We start from the raw sequence: 19,375 nt of genomic DNA on the forward strand, positions 1-19,375 counted from the left end.
TATAGTGATTGTCATTTACTCCCGACATCTGAGCTGCTGAAGATGCAGTGGATTAGGTTTTGTTTGTGAAGGGAATGCACCTCCCGATCTACATGAATGCGTCTATGTTCACACAAATCATTCGTGATCCAGCTTCACCTACAGCAGAAGTGAGTTTAAGGGGTTTATTATGAATCTCTGCAATCACCTTTCCTAATAACGTGCTAGTTAACAAGTTTAGCGGTTAAATGCGGCTAAAATAAACAGGCTCGTCACTCCCCCTCATTTCTCAAAATTTCTCAGAATTGTGACTTTATATCTCGATATTCTGACTTTATAGGAATTGGGAGTTTGTATTATGCAGTTTTGAGAAACAAAGTCAGAATTGCGAGATGTAAACTGGCAATTGTGGCAATTGTGAGAAAAATTCAATTGTTTTCGAAGTGGATGTCATAACAAATGTCAGTAGACCAGGAAGATTTTAAAATGAGCAGTTCATTCATAAATTCGTATGACCTTACTTTCACACTGTGGAAAAACAGAAAAAGAGGACTACAAGCACAGCGCTGAAATGGGTGGAACCACTTTAAGTCTGTAACCCACTAATTTAGCAACCACATAGCAACACTCTGAAAATGTGAGAAAATAAAGTTCTAAGGATATTTTCACTAATACTTTTGGACACACTTTGTTTGGATTTGTTAGGGTAAACTGGTTACATTAGTTCTTACATTAGCTTGTAACAAAAAGCTCATAGGCCTTTAATTCACTTCTGTTTTTAGTCACCCTCTGTTTTCATTTCTTCCTTGTGCCCTCCTTCTGTTTTCAGTATGAGCTGTTTAACAGCATGACATTGGGCTTGTTTAGAGTCTAATGAAGGTATGCAGACATGCATGTGGTTTTTCAGCTTCTCGCCTGTCACGCTCTGGGAGAGTGGAGCTGAATGATCAGTTCTGGTATGTACACTGATTACCCAGCATTCCTCAGCGGGCACATCACAAGGCAAGAAAGGAGCGCCTCACGTCCCTGTCATCTTTTCGCACCCACCGCAACACGGCCGACATGTGGACAACACATTCTCGTTTAGCCCCTCATATTTCACTCTGGCTTTCTCATTATCGCTCTCCATTCCTCTGTCCATGGTGCTGAAGTCTATTCTTTGAGCAAAGTGTCAGCGATTAATTGGCGACGTTTCCCTGGTATTCTCTCTCTCTGTCTCTCTCTCTCTCTCTCGCTCCTTGCTCTTATTTTCCCACCTATCTTACTGGCTGCCGTCACTTCCCCTCCCAGTCATTCTACCTCTCCTCTTTCCCTGTAAGCTTATTCATTTTCTCAGAGTATAGAGCAGAGCAGAGAACCGACACAAGTGACCTCTTCTTTTTTATGAGGGTGAGCTCATAGACGAGCTTGCTCTTGCTCTTGCTCTTGCTCTCTCTCACTCTCGCACACTCTCGTTCTTTCGTTTGGCTCCAGCTGGATTCTTAACTGAGGAGTGAATCTCTTTGCCAGCAGAGAGGTGGAGGCGGAGGGCTCTCTCCTGTGTGTAAGTAATATCATAGCATGTGTCCAGTCCAGCTGATAGAAGCTTGGGATTGTGTTGTGGATTAAATTGGTTTTGCCTAGATAGATTGTCATACCCACTGGGCGTTGGATATGTCTGTATGACGTATATTCATTCATTAAATATCTTCTAAGATATGTGAAGAATTTTTCTGCTGTGGTTCAGTAGACTTTGAATTGTTAACGCCAAGTTTCTCTTGTGTGTGCGTTCTTTTGTAAACGGCAGGTGGGTGGGTGTGTGTTATTTGTGTGGTATGTGTTATATGTCTCACCGCTGTGCCATGTCTCTGTGTGTGTTTTATAATCTCACACACTTCCAGCCTGACCTGATTTACTACACACTGACAGATGGTGTATCTCTCCCTCTTCCTCATACCTCCATCCATCTCTCCTCCCGCTATCCATCGTTCCTTCCTTTTTTTAATGTCTGTCCATTGAGCATTACAATGTGATTCGCATGTGGTTTGTGTGTATGTGTGTGATAGAGAGACTGAAAACATGTATGTGGGTTCTAATCTCCTTTTTCAAGTACATGATTTGATCTGCATTATGGTTGTTTATTAGTCTTTGCCTTTTGCTTCGTTTGTGCCTCTGTGTGTGTGTGTGTTAGCCCACAGGGAGACTCACTGTACAGTTGAGAGACTCTGTATGCTTGGATACACATTCAGCCTGGTTTCTACAACAGTTGTAATTGATTATAAAACTGGCTGGAAAGGAGAAGAAAGAAAAAAAAAGGAAGGAGAGACATGCTTTGGTGATGTTACGGTGTGAAACGTGAATCCTCCTGCTGTTTATCTGTCCCGCCGTCCAGTCATTTACTCCCAGACTACAGTCTCAGATGGGATTTCCACGCTTTCTCTTGTGGACTTCCTGCCTGTCTTTCTTTATTTCTCTTGCCTTTTGTCACTCTGTTTCTCCTTGTCTGTCTCTTTTTCCTCCTCTCGTGTTTTTTTTTTTTTCAGCATTCTCTCCTTATCTAAGGCTTTTGTGAATGGTGTCTTGTGATGTTGAGGTGGCAGGTCCAGTGTGTCTTGTAAATGTGTTTTTGTGTCAGTCAAAACTGTTGCTTTATTCCCTGTCTTTTATATAATGAAGTTAAAGTTAACTGAAACTAAAAATTGTTTTAATTAATTGAAATGAAGCTAAAATAAAATGAAAATAGTAGATGTATTTTAGTTAGTTTCCAAGGCAACATTTCATCAGGGGCATTTCTTCTGAGGAGGCAAGGGAGGCAGTGTCTCCTCAAAAAATTGGATGAGAGAAAATTCATAGTACAAAAATAAAACAACACAAGTATTTCAAAATATGATATAAAAAGCATATAAATTAATCTTTCTAAAGTAAAACTGTTCACCAGCAACACCAGCAGGTAAAGTTACAGCGGGAGCCTGACTGGATATGACTGGTCATGATTGGTTCATACGATAAATCCCACCTCTTGTGTTTGTTCGTGAACACGAATCAGTCTGAATGAACAATCTAATGCCATTAATGGAAAGACTCATTAGGAAGAAAAGAACTCACACACTTACATGACCACTTTGTCAAGTCAAAATCAAACTTCAAATGGCCTAAAAAACATGATTTGTAGAGTGTTTTTTAGTGAGAAATCAGCTTGTTGAAATTAAAGATTAACATCTCCACGACCAGTGTTTACCCAGCTCTGGATATCAGAGTATGGGTCAAATTTATCGATGTCTTTTCTTTAATGCCAAAAATCATTAGGATATTAAGTAAACATCATGAAGTTCCATGAGGATATTTTGTATTTCCTACCATAAATATATAAAAACTTTATTTTTGATTAGTAATATGCATTGCTAAGAACTTCATTTGAACAACTTTAAAGGCGATTTTCTCAATATTTTGAATTTTTTTTTTTTTTTTTTTTTTTTTTTTGCCATTTGCCATGCATCAGTGGAAAGCTTATTTATTCAGCTTTCAGAATATATGAGCTTATTTATTTAGATTTCAGAATATATGACTGATTTTGTGGTCCGGGGTCACATATGTCTGTAAACTGATTCTTGTGGTAAATATGCCTGACAAGATTGTTACACTGAATGACATTTTAGTGTTTGTTTTCTGTAAATTATGAAGAATATATATATAATTTTTTTGTGCCGAAAAACAACAACAATTTGATTAAACAGGACACTTTCTAATTTATTGAAAAACATCAACAAAAGTATCATTTAACCAATAAAATATGACTTATGACATTAATTTACATAAAAAAAACATTATTTGAGATTTTTTCCACTTTAAATTCTGTTCTTACTAGTCATTAAAAACAGTAAAGGTCATTACATGAAGTTTTTGTCTTCTCTCTGGTGTCGTAGGCACGACAGGGTGGCAATATTCAGCATGATCGCCCTCTGCACTTCTTCATCTTAGAGCCCTTTATCTTAAAAATCACAATATAAAATGCTAGCAAAAGCAGCACTGTTATCTACTGACAAACAAATGCTGTTTTGATTGGTCTGTGTGAGAAGAAGCATATGAGGTGGACTATCATGAATGCCATTTTATCAGAGTTGAATTTTAGAAACAACTCACTAGATACATGACATTTCGTTAAGCAGTACAAACCATTCTAAGAAATGTTTCTTGAATAGTGAAAAAGCATATAAGAATGCTGCATGTAAGAAGCTGCTGAAAGTTGAGCTTTGTCATCACAGAAATAAATTTTGTTTTAATATACATTAAAATAAAAAGCGGTTCTTTTAAACTGTAAACTATTAGGAAACAGCCATCGTGCCGTCTCTTATGTTCCCTGATGTGTCTCGTATCTATATCTCTCTTATCCATGCATTTCTTTATCATGTGGTCCATGACATTGTTTCACTGCAGAGCTTTTTAATCTGTTCCACTCCCTTGCTATTTAGTTATTGCTTGTTTGGAGTCATTTTTTCCTCTGCTCTCGCCACATGGTTGAGCAGTTGGCGCAGATGTCCTCTGTGATCTATCATCTCTTCATGTTGTAGCCTTTGCCCTTTTTAAACTACCCTGAAAGCACTAGAGTCCTCCCACATCAAGAACAGTCCAGTCTAGACATCTAGAATTTCCCAGAAATCCCTGCCCACGCTGTTTCTCTCACATTTACACTCGTGCAAAAAACACACACATAAGCCGAGGCGGCTCACGCCAACTGTTTAATTCTATGTATAGAAGCGATTCCTCTCTTGAATGTTCCCTGGTGTGAAATATAGCAGGCGCTGAGGGGGAAAGTGACGTGAGAGGCCGAGAGGAAGATGAAGCTGCGGGGAGAGAGTCTGTATGTGTAGGAAACACTCAGGCGGGCAGATGGACAGATCTGTAACATCACGGCCCACAGGAACGGCTCCGGTGTCTAGCCGCCTCTCCCCGCAGGACCGATCGCTCAGGCCCGCTGCCCTCATGTAAACCAAATATGATCTGTAGTGCCCAATAAACAAGTGTGAACAGTGAAATCTCACCCTTTCCTTATGTAAACACTGTGTGGATGTGGACATGTGTGGCGGGTGGAATATGTGGAAGAAGAGAGAGAGGAGCAGAGCATATGGCATATTAAATGTTAGCAGAAGGAAAGGACTGCGATATGAAATTGTGTCTCTGCGGTGCGCCGTCTTGGGCCGTATCCACTCTTGATTACAGCAGGATCCAGCCATGCTCAGACGTGTGCTCCTGTGGTTCTGTCTCACGCTGCAGACAGAGGCTTGAATAGCTATCTGCACGTCTGATCAAAACCAGCGGCGTTATGAAATAAATGAAGTCTGTTTTGCCCTGGTGGTTTTGTTTACAGTCTCTCTTCAGTGAAGATGCTGCTTCACACACTAAGGAATATTCTCAGGCTCTTCATATGTCTGCTGTTAAACCCAAATGGTCTAGGTTTGGCTGGTTAGCATGGTCTGTTAGCCCCTGTTGGTCGATGCTGTAACTGCGCCATCTGGACCTAAAAAACATGTTTGTCTAATGACTGCCATTCAAAATTTGTTGTGAATAGATGCATTTTTATGCATTTATATTCTGAATGCTTCACTAGATCTGGAGATGTAAAGGAATAGTTCATCTAAAAGTAGCATGCTGTCATTATTTACTCAACCTCATGTCTTTCCTCTAAAGTGTAAAGTAAAACATGGGGGCTGTCAAGCTCCAGAATGATTGCAAAATGATTTGTTTGTCTCATGTGTGGGATAGCAATGTGATAAAACAACTAAAATTTGTTAAACAATGTTCCCCTCTGCTTTAGTTTTTAAATCAAACAGGATATCATTAATGTTAATGACACTTGATCAGAAGACACATGAGATTCAATGGCTTTTGCCGTTGGTTAAAGGGATAGTTCATCCAAAATTGAAAATTCTGTAATTAATTTCTCACCCTCACGTCGTTCCAAACTTGTGAGACCTTCGTTCATCTTTGGAACACAAATTAAGATATTTTTGATTAAATCCGAGAGCTTTCTGAGCCTGCACAGACAGCAACACAACTACCTTATTCAAGGCCCAAAAAGGTAGTAAAGACATTGTTAAAATAGTCCATGTTACATCAGTGGTTCAGCCACTGATCATTATATATAGATCAGTGGGTTCAACCTTAATTTTATGACACTACGAGAATACTTCTTGTGCTTAAAGAAAACAAAAATAACAGCTTCATTTAACGATTTCATCTCTTCCGAGTCAGTCTTCAACGTGCATCAGAAAACTCTCAGATTTCAACAAAAATATCTTCATTTTTGTTCCAAAGATGAACGAAGGTCTTACAGGTTTGGAACGACATGAGCGTGAGAAATTAATGACAGAATTTTCATTTTTGAGTGAACTATCTATTTAAGAATGTCAGATGGTGTTGATACAGTGTTATATTTGTTATTTATATACTTTTATAGTATTTATTAATAGTGTGAATTATCATTTATTTTAATATTTTTCGGTTTTCATTTTAATTTTCGTTTACATTTTTTTAATTTAAGTTTTAGTTTCAGTCATTTCAAAACTGATGTTCAGACCTTGATTTTTAGAGCTTATTTCATTTTAGTTGTTGCTAAGTCAACATTTCTTTTTTTTGCTGATTTTTTTCATCTAATATTTATACTTTGTTTCAGCTTTATTTCAGTTACATAAAGTGATTTTAATAGTTTTAGTTAAAGTTTAGTTTAATAAAACTGGCTTGATGCTCATAGTCCATTTTAGACATACGGTGGCTCACACAAATCTATCATATGACTTGAAGACATGCAATATGATGCACAACTTGCAATGGATTACTTTTAAAAGGGTCGTATGATGCGATTTCATGTTTTCCTTTGTCTTTGGAGTGTTACAAGCTGTTTGTGCACATATAAGATCTGTAAAGTTGCAAAGATTAAAATCTCAAACCCAAAGAGATATTTTAAATTAGTCTATGTCACGGTGTGGGAAGATTTGCATAATACCTCCCAAATGTATATGCGCTTTTCAGAATGATGAGCTTTCGCGTTCGACGAGTTTCAGAAAGGCAGACCAGGGAGGAGCAACAATAATGTTCAGTATGTGGAAAATAATGTTTTTTGAACCTCAAACCGTGTAAACACATTGCATTACACCGAATACGCAAAATAATGTTATTTTTAGCAACATCAGATGATTCCTTTAAGATACTTTTTTTGTATATTTCAAGTTTCACAGACCCATTTTCATTTCACTTGCATTATATTTACAAAAACTCACCTTTTTGTGTTCACTGAAAAAAAAAAAGTCATAGATTTGGAATGAATTCATCTTGATAATGTCAGATAACTTTGATAGAAGGGTATGCAATGGATTACAATCAACCAAAAAAATTCAGACAACTGTTAATATGACAATGTTTATACCACCATAAATACTTTGTTTACCAATTACCAAGCAAGGCTTCAATTTGTTCAGTCTGCGGTGTAAAAAGCTCTAATTAGCAATTAAAGAAAAAAAACTTAAGCAAAACATGGTCAGGTCAAAGTGTCTGAATAATTTTTGGTCCCAAATCGTTATCAGTTTTACTGGTAGCCCACTGTATGAATAATTTTTGGGTATAATATGTCACAGTTTACTTTATTTTGCTATCCTCACTTACATAAATGAACTATAGTGCCCTGCACCCACTATACAATTATATCTGGTGTCTGAATAATTTTTAGTTTGTAGTTTAAAAGTATATTTTGTCAGGGGTTCACTACCAAATAGATACCCTCCGGACAGACATGGACTAAGAGCAGCAAAACCTCCGCAGAATGTGTGTGCGTTTGAGCAACATGTTTATTTGTACTTGAGGTGGTTTTAAATAATCAGTCATGTCTGATCTGGGCTTCAGTAATTGGATTGCTGTCTCGTGGCTCTTTTAGATAAGATGTCATCTGCATCTGATTATCGTCTCTGGACTGCTGTAACTCAAACATCACTCAGTGTCCTTATATTTAGACTCACACTTTTTTCAGTCATTTGATATAACTGTCATCATAATAATGCAGCACATCAGAGGCATCCTGGTGTTTTTGTACCTGTAAGAGCCATATTTCGTAATTCATTATTTAAACATCCATTTATGATTATCATAATTTGTGTTGTATTATGCTGTATATTTTTCAGTTCGTATTAGTTTTTTACTGCGCATGTCTAGTGATGTCATTCCGTAATTGCATAGTTGCATGATTATTGACACACGTGAGAAGTTATTAAGATACATAAGTGTTTGGAGAACACAAGCTTTTGACTGTAATCAAAAACAGTCATAACTGGGATCACAGTTCGTCAAGATACAGCAAATAAGTTGTTGTAACCCAAGTGGATTTATGCAGGAAGACTGTAAGAAGTGTTCAGCGTTTGATGTTGAAAATAAACGAAGAAACAAAAGGAATTCATGGACTTCCGATTCGTGAGTAAACGAGTTCAATAAGAAAGATACGCGTCAGAAGTTGTGGACTAACTGTAAGAAAATTGCATGTCCCATACAGTACCAGTAATGCATTCTAATGTATTCTGGATCATTTGGCGCTGCATGTACCAGTGAGGTCAGTGGTGCTCCACTAACAGCCAGCTGAATTACTGCCAGGGTCTCCAGGGCCAAAAGGTTACCTAAAGAGGTCACTGTAAGTCACCTAAAGAGGAGTGACTTACAGTGCTGGTGTGATCCGAGACATGTTTTCGCACCACTGATGTATTCGGGTAGCAGGCAATCTGTGTGTAAACACTCCTGATGCCTTGTGTATCTCTTATATGGACTTGCTGATTAATGCTGGGTTTATTTCCTCTATGAATATTGGCTCCTATGACATTCACAAGGATTTAAGAAGTCTGTGTGTGTGTCTGTGTGATTCATAGTTTGTGTGTTTATCGACGGGCTTCTGTAATTGCATGGGGGCGTTTGTGGATTAAGTCTGGGATGTTGTGTCAGGCTGTAATTGAGGAATCATAGTGTCTGTGTGTGTTTCATTAGTCTGTGAGCAGGGGCCAATCAGTATTTTTTAAAGCTGCATCTGATTGGCTCTCGGACTTACTGATGGACTTGTGTCTCAGGCTTATGTGGAAAAAGCCTTATGAAACTTAAAGGATTACTTCACTTTCCAGAATAAAAAATTCCTGATAATTTACCCACCCCCATGTCATCCAAGATGTTCAGTTGCAAAGAAATGAAGGTTTTTGAGGAAAACATTCCAGGGTTTTTCTCTATATAGTTGACGTCTGTGGTTACCAACAGTTTTAACTTCAAAATTGCAGTTTCAATGCAGTTTCTACAGTTCTACATGATCCCAGCTGAAGAATAAGGGTATTATCTAGCGAAACAATAGGTCATTTTCTTAAAAAAATTAAAATGTATATACTTTTTAGCCACAAATGCTCATCTTGCACTAGCTCTTCGATGTGCATGACCTTTCCAACGTGATTATGTAATGCGTGAGGTTGGGCTGGTGCAAGATGAGCATTTGTGGTTAAAATGTATAAAAATTTTCATTTTTTCAAGAAAATGACTGATTGTTTCACTAGATTAGACCCTTATTCATCGACTAGGATCGTGTAAAGTCTTTCAAGGCTGCATTGAAACTGCAATTTAGAAGTTTAAATCATTGGGAATCATTGAAGTCCACTATATAGACAAAAATCTGCGTAAAAAAGCGTAAGACATGAACATCAGATATGTAAATTATCAGGAAATGTTTATTCTGGAAGTGAACTGATCCTTTAAGAAATATTATTTTTTTTAGATATTAAATAAAAAGTTAAATCTATGTTATGTATATATTTTAAAAATGCAGTATTCATAAGCTTTTAGATCAGAAGGTCTTTAAGATCATAGTCAAGGCAAAAACTCAGGCATAAGTGGAAAAAATGCAGGAGCCAGCGATACTCTGCGGAAGTACTACTGTTTTATTTTTTATTTTATTTTTCATTTATTTTTATTTTATTATTATTTTTGTATTTTATTTTTAAGTATGTGTGTTTAAGTTTAAGTATCTGTGCAAACTACTGTGTACAAAAGCCTGCTGGATGTGATTTCACATCTCTGTTCATGATCCTGTTCTTGATTTGAAGAGTATAGGGTTGTGAAGTCTTATCCTCTCTTTAAAGATGGGTCCTATAAACACTCCATAAGAATGTGTTAAACCTGTGATTATGTTCCTGTGATTTTGACTTTCCACTTTTAGACTTTTCAGATCATACCTCTGAGAGAAAGTGTATCTCTGGCAGATAAAAACACACACATAGACAGGCACACACCTCCACCCACCATTCTATGCTTCACATTGCATGTGCTTTTTATGCCGTGTTGATCTGAACTCTCTTGAAATGACCATAATATGGTAGTGGCAGAAACATTTATTTGTTCATTTTCAGTCATTTTTCAGGCCTCTATTCATCACGCACTAAATCAGCTAAGCACTTCTTTAATCGTTTATCAGTCCTGTCCTCCAGTGGATTTCTCCTTCTGCTGGGTTTTAAATATAGACTCTCCTCTTTTAGTATCTTTCAGATCTGTATTTCCTCTGGAACTCATTTCTACCCATCCATCTCTCTCTCTCTCCCCCCATCTCTCTTTCTCTCATTTCTAACAGAATATGATATAGTTGTTAACTATTAAAAGAAATCATTTCAATTTAATTGTCTTATTGTTCAATTTTTACAGCAGTTCCATTGTGACTATTCAAGCTTGACTGCAGTATTTGTGTTAAAGGTGTTATCTATAGTTATACAAGACATATTTAGCTGCTTTACAGATCGATCTGGCATAGCAGCCTAAAGACATCCTGCAAGAGTGCTGGCTGTGTGCTGCTCTGGTGTCGTTTTGCAAAAATGCAGGCTGTGATGAAATAATTTATGGTTCTGTTTATATATATGAGCATATTTGAGCTTGACCCCATGACTTTAGTACTTGAGTAAAAGACTTTTTTGTTATCCTTCATCTAGTTGTATACGTCAGGGATAGAAGTTTGTTATCCTTCATCTAGTTGTATACGTCAGGGATAGAAGTTAGAGAGCTTGTCTGAACTTAAAAAAAACACACACATTCCCCCTTCCAGCAGGGGGTTCATGACGCATAGGGTTAGGTTTGTTTTAAACCAAAACAAATGCATTAATAAGGCCCTGTTCAAATGTTATCTTCGCCATAGCTTGAAATGTATGTGTGTTGGTCTTTGAGTTTGGCAAATTTGCTTATTTGCATGAAAACATCTAATGATGGAATTTAAAGATGCACGAAACGAATTGCGGTCAGGAGATCATTTAATAATTGCGACAGGCCTGTCTCTGGTGTGCCTATGCCCTTCATTCTCTTCATCTGGTACACTTTATTTCTGTTGCCAATTATTAGACTGAGTCACTGTTGCTGTTAGTCTTCAGCACAGCAACACAGGCCTGGTAAGCGCTAGTCTGAAACGGCTGCGTAGGGGGAAGGTGAAAAAGTCTCCTTTTTCAGCATGGAATTAAAAACCATTGTTTGATTTGGGTCTAAAAATGGCTCATAAAGAGCAGGCGCAAACACTTTCACGTGTCAGAAGTTTTCATTTATAATTGTCCCCACAAGTCTAGTAATACCAGTAAATTTTGACCTTGTGGGAATTATTTTAGGTCGCCATGAGGGAACAAGCTTATAAAGCATATAGAATTAAGTATTTTGAGAATCTAAAAATGCCTGTAGTTGTAGGGGTAGGGTTATAGGGTAAGGGGATGAAAATACAGCTTGTACAGTAGAAAAGCCATTGTGTTTATGGAATGTCCCCCATAATGAAAGAAATACCAATGTGCGTGTATGTGTTTGTTAGTATGTATCTGGCATCTGCTTTGGTATCCATGTTGTTTTGTAGTTGTCAGTGTGGATAAATTGAGGATGTTCACACACACATTACTGAAGGTGACCTTGCGTTGCAGCAGTAATGTAATGGTGTGTTGCACAGTGGCAGGCGATTCTTCTGGTGTGTCTGTGTGTGATTGTTACAACACATCAGTGACCTTGCCCTGCTTTAAACATTCAGAGCATTGCAGCGGACACAGAGCACTGCTGGGACTGAACAGAGTGTTTTCTGGACAGTGTGTATGGGTGTGTGCATTTTTAAATGCAGAAGAACGGTCTCATATTTACTTTCTTGGAATAGCTATAAATTTCCACTTAAGCATTAGTACTAATATATTTTATTTATGTATTTATTAGTTTTTTCAAAATAGACATCTAAGATAAGGATATTGGGCCAAGAAAGCAAATGCAATGGTGCCTGAGAATTTTTTAGTAACACTTTACAATAAGATGTCATTAGTTAATGTACTAACTAACATAAACAAACAATGGAACAATACATTTATTACAGTATTTATTAATCTTTGTTAAAGTTAGTTAATAAAAATACAGTTTATTGTTAGTTTACAGTGCATTAACTAATGTTAACAAACACAACTTTTGATATTAACAATGAATTTGTAAAGGCTGAAATTAATATTAACTAACATTAATAAATGCTGTAGAAGTATTGTTCATTCTTAGTTCATGTTAACTAAAATCTAGTTGACTAACTAGTAATTTCAAAGTTTTAGTTACCTTTCCTTGAGATCTAACACTTTATAAGTCATAATAAATAGTAAAAATGATAATTTTTTTAATGAACATGCTGATGAGTAATAAAATAAAATAAAAAAATCTATTAACTAAATAATAAAAAAAAATAAACGTCTTGTCACTAACCTGGTCTATTTGATTGGCTGGAATATGACAAATAAAAATTATTTAAGTTGCTGTATTATCGTTTTCTGCAGTGGATCAATCAATTTTACTGCTAACAGTGTTTCTGCTACTGTTATTAAAATAACTGCTATTTTTGACGCACTACTTACTTTAAACTTTAGAAACAGTATAACGGTGTTACCAATATCATTATGTATTGCGGTCCAACTGGAATCAGGGCAGGGCCTGAAACCAGACTGTGGTTCCCTGTTTGAGGACCCTTGTTTTATGCACTGTCAAAATAATGATTGAATGGAGCCTGATGAAACAAAAATAGAAAAATCTAAAACGGAAAAACAGAATCTACTTGAAATAGGATTGTCTGGTTGGACTGATGCAGTGAAAATGACACCATAACTGAGGGTTAGTCATAATTTGTGTAAAATTGCAAATATTTTCACACTATGAACATTAAAATAGTGACCCTTGACATATGTGACCCTTGATCACAAAACCAGTCTTAAGTAACACAGGTATATTTGTAGCAAAAGCCAAAAATAGATTGTATGGGTCAAAATTATCAATTTTTCTTTTATGCCAAAAATCATTAGGATATTAAGTAAAGATCATGTTCCATGAAGATATTTTGTAAATTTCGTTCCATAAATATATCAACTTTTTTGATTAGTAGTATGTATTGCTAAGAACTTAATTTGGACTTAATTTGGACAATGTTTTTTTGCACTCTCAGATTCCAGATTTTCAAATATTTTCAGCCAAATATTGTCCTATCCTAACAAACCATACATCAATGGAAAGCTTATTTATTCAACTTTCAGATGATGTATAAATCTCAGTTTCAAAAAATTGACCATTATGATTGGTTTTGTGGTCTTGGCTCACATTTTATTATAATGTTTCAAAATGGACAGTCTGTTACAAGGTTAAACTGATACATTTTAATTCATTCATTCATTTAAAAAGTAGCAAAATAAATGAAACTAGGTTTCCAAGAGCTAATCTAATGTGACCTTTATGCTACAAAACACAAGAAAAAAACAAGCTGAGGTTTGTTTAGCTTTACTAAAAATCAACTTAGGGCATAAAAGCGCAGAAAGCGAAGAAACAGCTAACACTTTATTTTACAGTGTCCCTGTTACATATGTTACATGTATTTACTGTAGTATTAACTAACAACCCTAAACCAAACCCTAACTGTAACCCTAACCCTATAGTAAGTACATTTTGTTTGTTAATATTACTAAGTCAGTACTTGAATGTATAATAACACTGTAACAAGGACACCCTAAAATAAATTGTAACCGAAACATATTATTCTCATCACTAAACTCAGGACAGCCATTGCAAGAGGCGTGTGTGTGTGGAAGCAAGGACAGAAGGTGTGTTCAGCGGTCTATTCCAGTCAAGACAGCAGTGTACTGCAGACTACCGTATCCCTCCCTCCCTCCCTCCCTCCCCATCGCGCTGTCCTACTCTACACTGCATTAAGCTGTGCACGAGGAGAGGAATGCCAATATGCTGCGCTATCGGAGTGTGTGCGTACGTGTTGTGAAGGTGAGGCAGGATAGCGAGGATGTGAAATCAAGGCCGTTAAAGTCTATAATTGCGCTGGCTCTAGAGAGAAGGGTTTGCTCCTTTGCAGCATGACGGCGAGTGCGCGTGCATGCGCACGCTGGTGTGATGCCGGATGAGAAGACTCAGCAGTGTGGCCGCTTCCCCCTGCACTCAGCCAGCTGATATAGTAGTCCGGCATACTTCCTGTGCAGCGGTTGGTTGCGTAAGTGTATGCGAGCGCGTGAGGAGCGGAGTGGAGCGGAGAGGAGGGAAAGAGGAGCGGCAGGCCTGTAGCGTGGTGGAATGAAGAGTGGAGCATGCTGGGAGCCGGGAACGGTGCGCTCCTTCTGCAGCTCGGGCTGCCTAAGCCGCTTCAGCCACAGTCAGTGTGCTCCCGCCGGAGGAAGAGGAGGAAGAGATGACACTTCCTCGTCTTTATCGCATGCCCCTGCTCCTCTCGCTCTCGTACGGGCCCCGACTCGCTCCTCTTCGTTCTGTCATCTCCTGAACCTCACCTGCCTCAGAGGTAGGATATGACCGATAAAACTCGAACTGTGTTGTGCTTTAATCAATGTCTGTGATTTTTGATCTCCTGGTCTTCTTGCTAGGTAGTGCAGGGTCAGCACTTTCTCTCCCAGCCACATTTTCATGTTCAGAGCTTGACTGACGTCTCCAAGCACACTGTAACGCCCATGATGTTCTTGACTTCGCTGTGGCGCTTGACTTTCTCGCTTTCTCTGAGTCACTCTCCGAATTGTATTTGTGCGTAGATTTGAATGTTGCTGTCAGTATTGTGACTTGCGAATAAGCTCTTCTGCAGTATAGGACAGCTATTCAGTCATGACGTCAATTTGTAGGCCAACCTGGCTTATTGTGTTTGGGAATTTCCTTTAGGAATAAAATAAGGTTTGTGATTAACACTGATAGAAGAGACTTGAATGTTATGTCATTCCAAAAAACATTAACTAAGCTTAAACGTTTTTGAATGTCTTATTCTCACCACAGTTTGGTTAAAAATACAGTAAAACAATATTATTGCAATTTAAAATATTTAGTTTCTATTTTGATGTATTTTAAAATGTAACGTATTCCTGTGATAGCAAAGCTGAATTTTCAGCAGCCATTACTCTCTATGTTCTTTAGTGTCACATCATTCTTCAGAAATCATTCTAATATGCTGATTTGGTGCTCAAGAAACATTTCTCATTTATCAATGTTGGAAACAGTTTTGCTGCTCACTATTTTTTCCCCAAGATTCTTTGACAAACAGAAGGTTCAAAAGAACAGCATTTATTTGAAATCTAAATCTTTTGTAACATTACACTGTAACTTTTAGTTGAATGCACACTTGTAGAAGTATTAACTTTTAAACATTAGTGTACAGTGTACAAAGATGTGAGAGCTTGTGCTTCTTAATGCTGTTTAATACTGTTACATGCTTAATGCTGCAGTGTGATGATGTTTATAGAACATATACGGAAGAATCAATAACTGCAATTGTTTTATTTTTGTCTGGCCTTCTCAAATATCCACTGACCCTCAGTGCTTGTGTATGAAATGCAAACTATGCACAGTATTGTTTTTTTTTTACTTGTGTGAGTGTGATCTGCTTCAAATTATTGTTGCAGTGCATAAATAGTATACTGCACAAGGTGTACTTAGTATGTGATAGATTATAGATTAGCATGACATGGTTTTATGTTACAGGGCATGAAGTGTCATGACCCTTTCGTTGTAGCAGGGTGATCAGTGAAAGTCAGTCGTTGTCTAGGATGATTCCTGAGCTCCTCAAGCAGCAGCTGTGTGACCTTCAACAGTGCTGGACTGAGATTCCCATAGAGTTTGAGTTTAAGGAAACTGATATGCCAGAGATTAAGACCAAAATTGGTATGATCCTACTGCTGGAGACAGATGAAACCACTGGGTAATAACAAAGTCAAGTGTTCACATTTGTGACCATGGACCACAAAACCAGTCATAATTTTTCAAAATTGAGATTTATACATCATCTGAAAGCTGAATAAATAAGCCTTCCATTGATACATGGTTTGTTAGGATAAATTAAGTTTTCATATATTTGCAGTAGGAATTTTACAAAATATCTTCATGGAACATGATCTTTACTTAATTTCCTAATGATTTTTGGCAAAAAAGAAAAATCAATAATTTTGATCCATACAATGTATTTTTGGCTATAGCTACAAATATACCCCAACAACTTAAGACTGGTTTTGTCTCAAAACCAGTCATAAGGGTTAATTTTATGAAATTTATATTTATGTATCATCTGAAAGCTGAATAAATAAGCTTTCCATTGGTATGGTTTGTTGAAAACGTGGAATCTGAGGGTGCAAAAAAAAAAAGTCAAAATCACATATTACTAATTAAAAATTATGTTTTGATATATTTATGGTAGGAAATTTACAAAATATCTTCATGGAACATGATCTTTACTTAATATCCTAATGATTTTTGGAATAAAAACAATTTTGACCCATATAATTTCTTGTTGGCTATAGCTATATATATATATATATATATACCCGTGCTACTTTTGTGGTCCAGGGTCACACATAGGTCAATCTGATTATTGGGGGACAGGGAAATCTACCTACAAATGACTTAAAAGAATAAGAAAATGATTTAAAATTGAAAAATGGAGCACTTCAGCTTTAAAGAAATTAAAATTCTAGTATTTTGAGAAATGAAAGTCAGTGTTGTTTGGTTACCAGTGTTTTTCAAAATATCTTGTTTTGTCTTCTGCAGAAGATAATCATACAGAATGAAGACAGAATTTTTATTATTGAACTTTAGTGAACCTTCGCTGTAAATGGACAGTTCAGCAGTTTTTTCCAGTGAGGAAGTTTGACATGTATGAATTTTTGACGAAAGAAGTGTCTGGGCCATATTTCCTGGTTTTAGTGGTCAAACTATGCTTTTTAAAATAGTATTTTACCTTTCTCTCTTTATTTCTCAGGTCATTTACGGTCTTGCATCATTAACTGTGCTCTACATTTTGTGTGTGAGAAAGAGACTTGTGGGTCAGAGTGACATAAAGAATATATCTCCTCCATGCATACAATGGTTATCATGAGACTATGCAAACATGCACATTCACTGTCTTAAGACATTATTGCTTGATTATTTTCATGTGTTCTGATACCCCTGTTCCAACAGGATTGACCCACAAGCTTTCTGTCCATCTGTGACTATTGCACTGATGTGTACAAAACAAGCATGCAGACTGTAATCTGTGACTGTACATACGGCTCTGTGAGTGTGTGATCTGTTTCTCGTTGAGTTGTCAGAGTGATAATCTTTGCTCTATTTTGAACTGAAAATTAAGCCCTTGTCTCCTGTATGTCCTCCACACAAAAATCAATGATGCAGTTATACAGCAGCCTGTTTATTTAGTCAATAACCTTCACATGTTTTTAGAAAACACCACTTGTCAGCTTTTACTAGAAATAGATACTAGAAATACATACTCGTTTTATCTGTCTGTTGTAAGTTGGATAGGGGGATGAAAGATGTTAATTATGGTAGAGTGCAGTATGTTGAGACAATTATACAGTATGACAGGTCAGTTAATGCAATATAGTTTGTGTTTATCTGCATAAATGCATTGATGCATCTCAGGAAAATAATGAAAGCATCTTTTTCACTTGCAAACTTAAACTTATAGTGATCATTCTGTATAACACAGCAACCACTAGCTAGTAGCCTAATTAAAAGACTGTTTTAAATATAGAAAACATTCAAAAGTTGCTTTAAGAGAGAGTAATTTCAGCTACACAGTAACAAAAATATCACATCATTAGACATTTCTAGTTAATGTGCATGACTTCTTTGCATCTGGTCATTCAGGTTTTGGATTGAGTTTGAAATGTAACATGATGGCAGGGTTGATGATCATTTCAGCATGTGATTTAGTTTAGTCAGTTTATCCAAATCATTTTATTCTTCAGATAAGTTTCAGACAGTATGAATTCCATTAGAATCATGATGTAATATTATTGTCTCTGTTGTGTTGTTAAATCCTGCAAGTTCATTGCAGTTCTAATAGTGGGGGTGTTAGTGACCGTTAACATCTTAATAGTCAGCTTAGACATCTTACAGTCAAAAGTAGTGATTTGCAAAGAGAATCCCAGTAATTTAGTTAATTGTTGTCTCGTCATTATATGCCTGCTCATTCTTATTGGGAAACTACTGTTTCCAGCAGTAAGTAATGTTGATTCGCAGCAGCGGTGCCAGTCCTTATATAAAGTATTACATCGATTAATCCATGAGTCAATACCAAGCTTTGTTATCAGTACATGACCTCTACTCTCATTAATTTTGAGTGACATATTAAGAAGCTGTGAAAGATTTCCATTCTGCTCTAAATTGAGCATCTCCAGTATCTCCAGTATGTATATTATTTCAAAACTAGTTTTATTAACCTTTTAACTATCACCGTCCCCTCAGTGGGACGCCTAAGTTTACTTCACTATATTACAAATAAATACTAATCTACTCATGGCAAACTATATATCGTTGGAAAGGTCTGAGACTCCTAAATAGATATTTTACCACCTCAAAAATCTACATCATAACTTCATCAGAAATTACAAATCATTTGAAAGCTAAAAACCTCAAAATTCATCCTTTGAAAGCCATTTTAAAATCAGACATTGCATTACTATGGAAATGGGAGCTTAAAATCATATTACAAAATGTATTTGTTCATGAATTATAACCATTTAAGTTTGAATAGTGCACTTTTATGTTGTCTCTGTTAAAAAATGGGGGTGACAGTTAAAGGGTTAAGCAACTGATGTGTAAATATACCATTTAGTGACTGAAAGTAGAAATGACAGTGATTATTCAGAGCCCTTAATCAGGTTTACTGATTTGTCAATCATGATATGGCTGAGACTGCCTACTGTCACTCTCTCATTGTCCTTGATGGATCTGATGCCACTTGAGGGATTTCGAGTCTGGCTAGCAGAACAGCAGCAAGGAAGAAAACACGCCAGCACCTGTTTTTCTCAGTACATTTAATAATGCATTTATGCATTTAGCAGATAGCAATAAAATTATGTAGGAGCAGAATGCAGTGTAACTCCAGAGTATC

At 36.7% G+C, this 19,375-nt stretch overlaps 1 protein-coding gene across 4 annotated transcripts in view; it reads left to right on the top strand.

The window, feature by feature from the left end:
- The window catches only part of osbp2b (oxysterol binding protein 2b), a 67,745-nt gene that overhangs the window by 19,617 nt on the left and 28,753 nt on the right, over positions 1–19,375 (top strand). The window contains exon 1 of one of the 4 annotated variants that reach the window (XM_051111222.1): positions 1,292–1,522. The exons of 2 other annotated variants lie outside the window; for them this stretch is intronic. Coding sequence is in view for 1 of the 2 variants with exons in the window: in XM_051111221.1 (XP_050967178.1) it covers positions 14,563–14,785 (223 nt within the window). In the remaining variant the exon portion in view is untranslated. Of the gene's footprint in view, positions 1–1,291; positions 1,523–14,399; positions 14,786–19,375 lie in introns of those variants that run through there. One more of the 4 variants, XM_051111221.1, reaches the window with a different exon arrangement.

This window comes from Labeo rohita, chromosome 5 (assembly GCF_022985175.1).
Source record: "Labeo rohita strain BAU-BD-2019 chromosome 5, IGBB_LRoh.1.0, whole genome shotgun sequence".
Taxonomy (NCBI): Eukaryota; Metazoa; Chordata; class Actinopteri; order Cypriniformes; family Cyprinidae; genus Labeo; species Labeo rohita.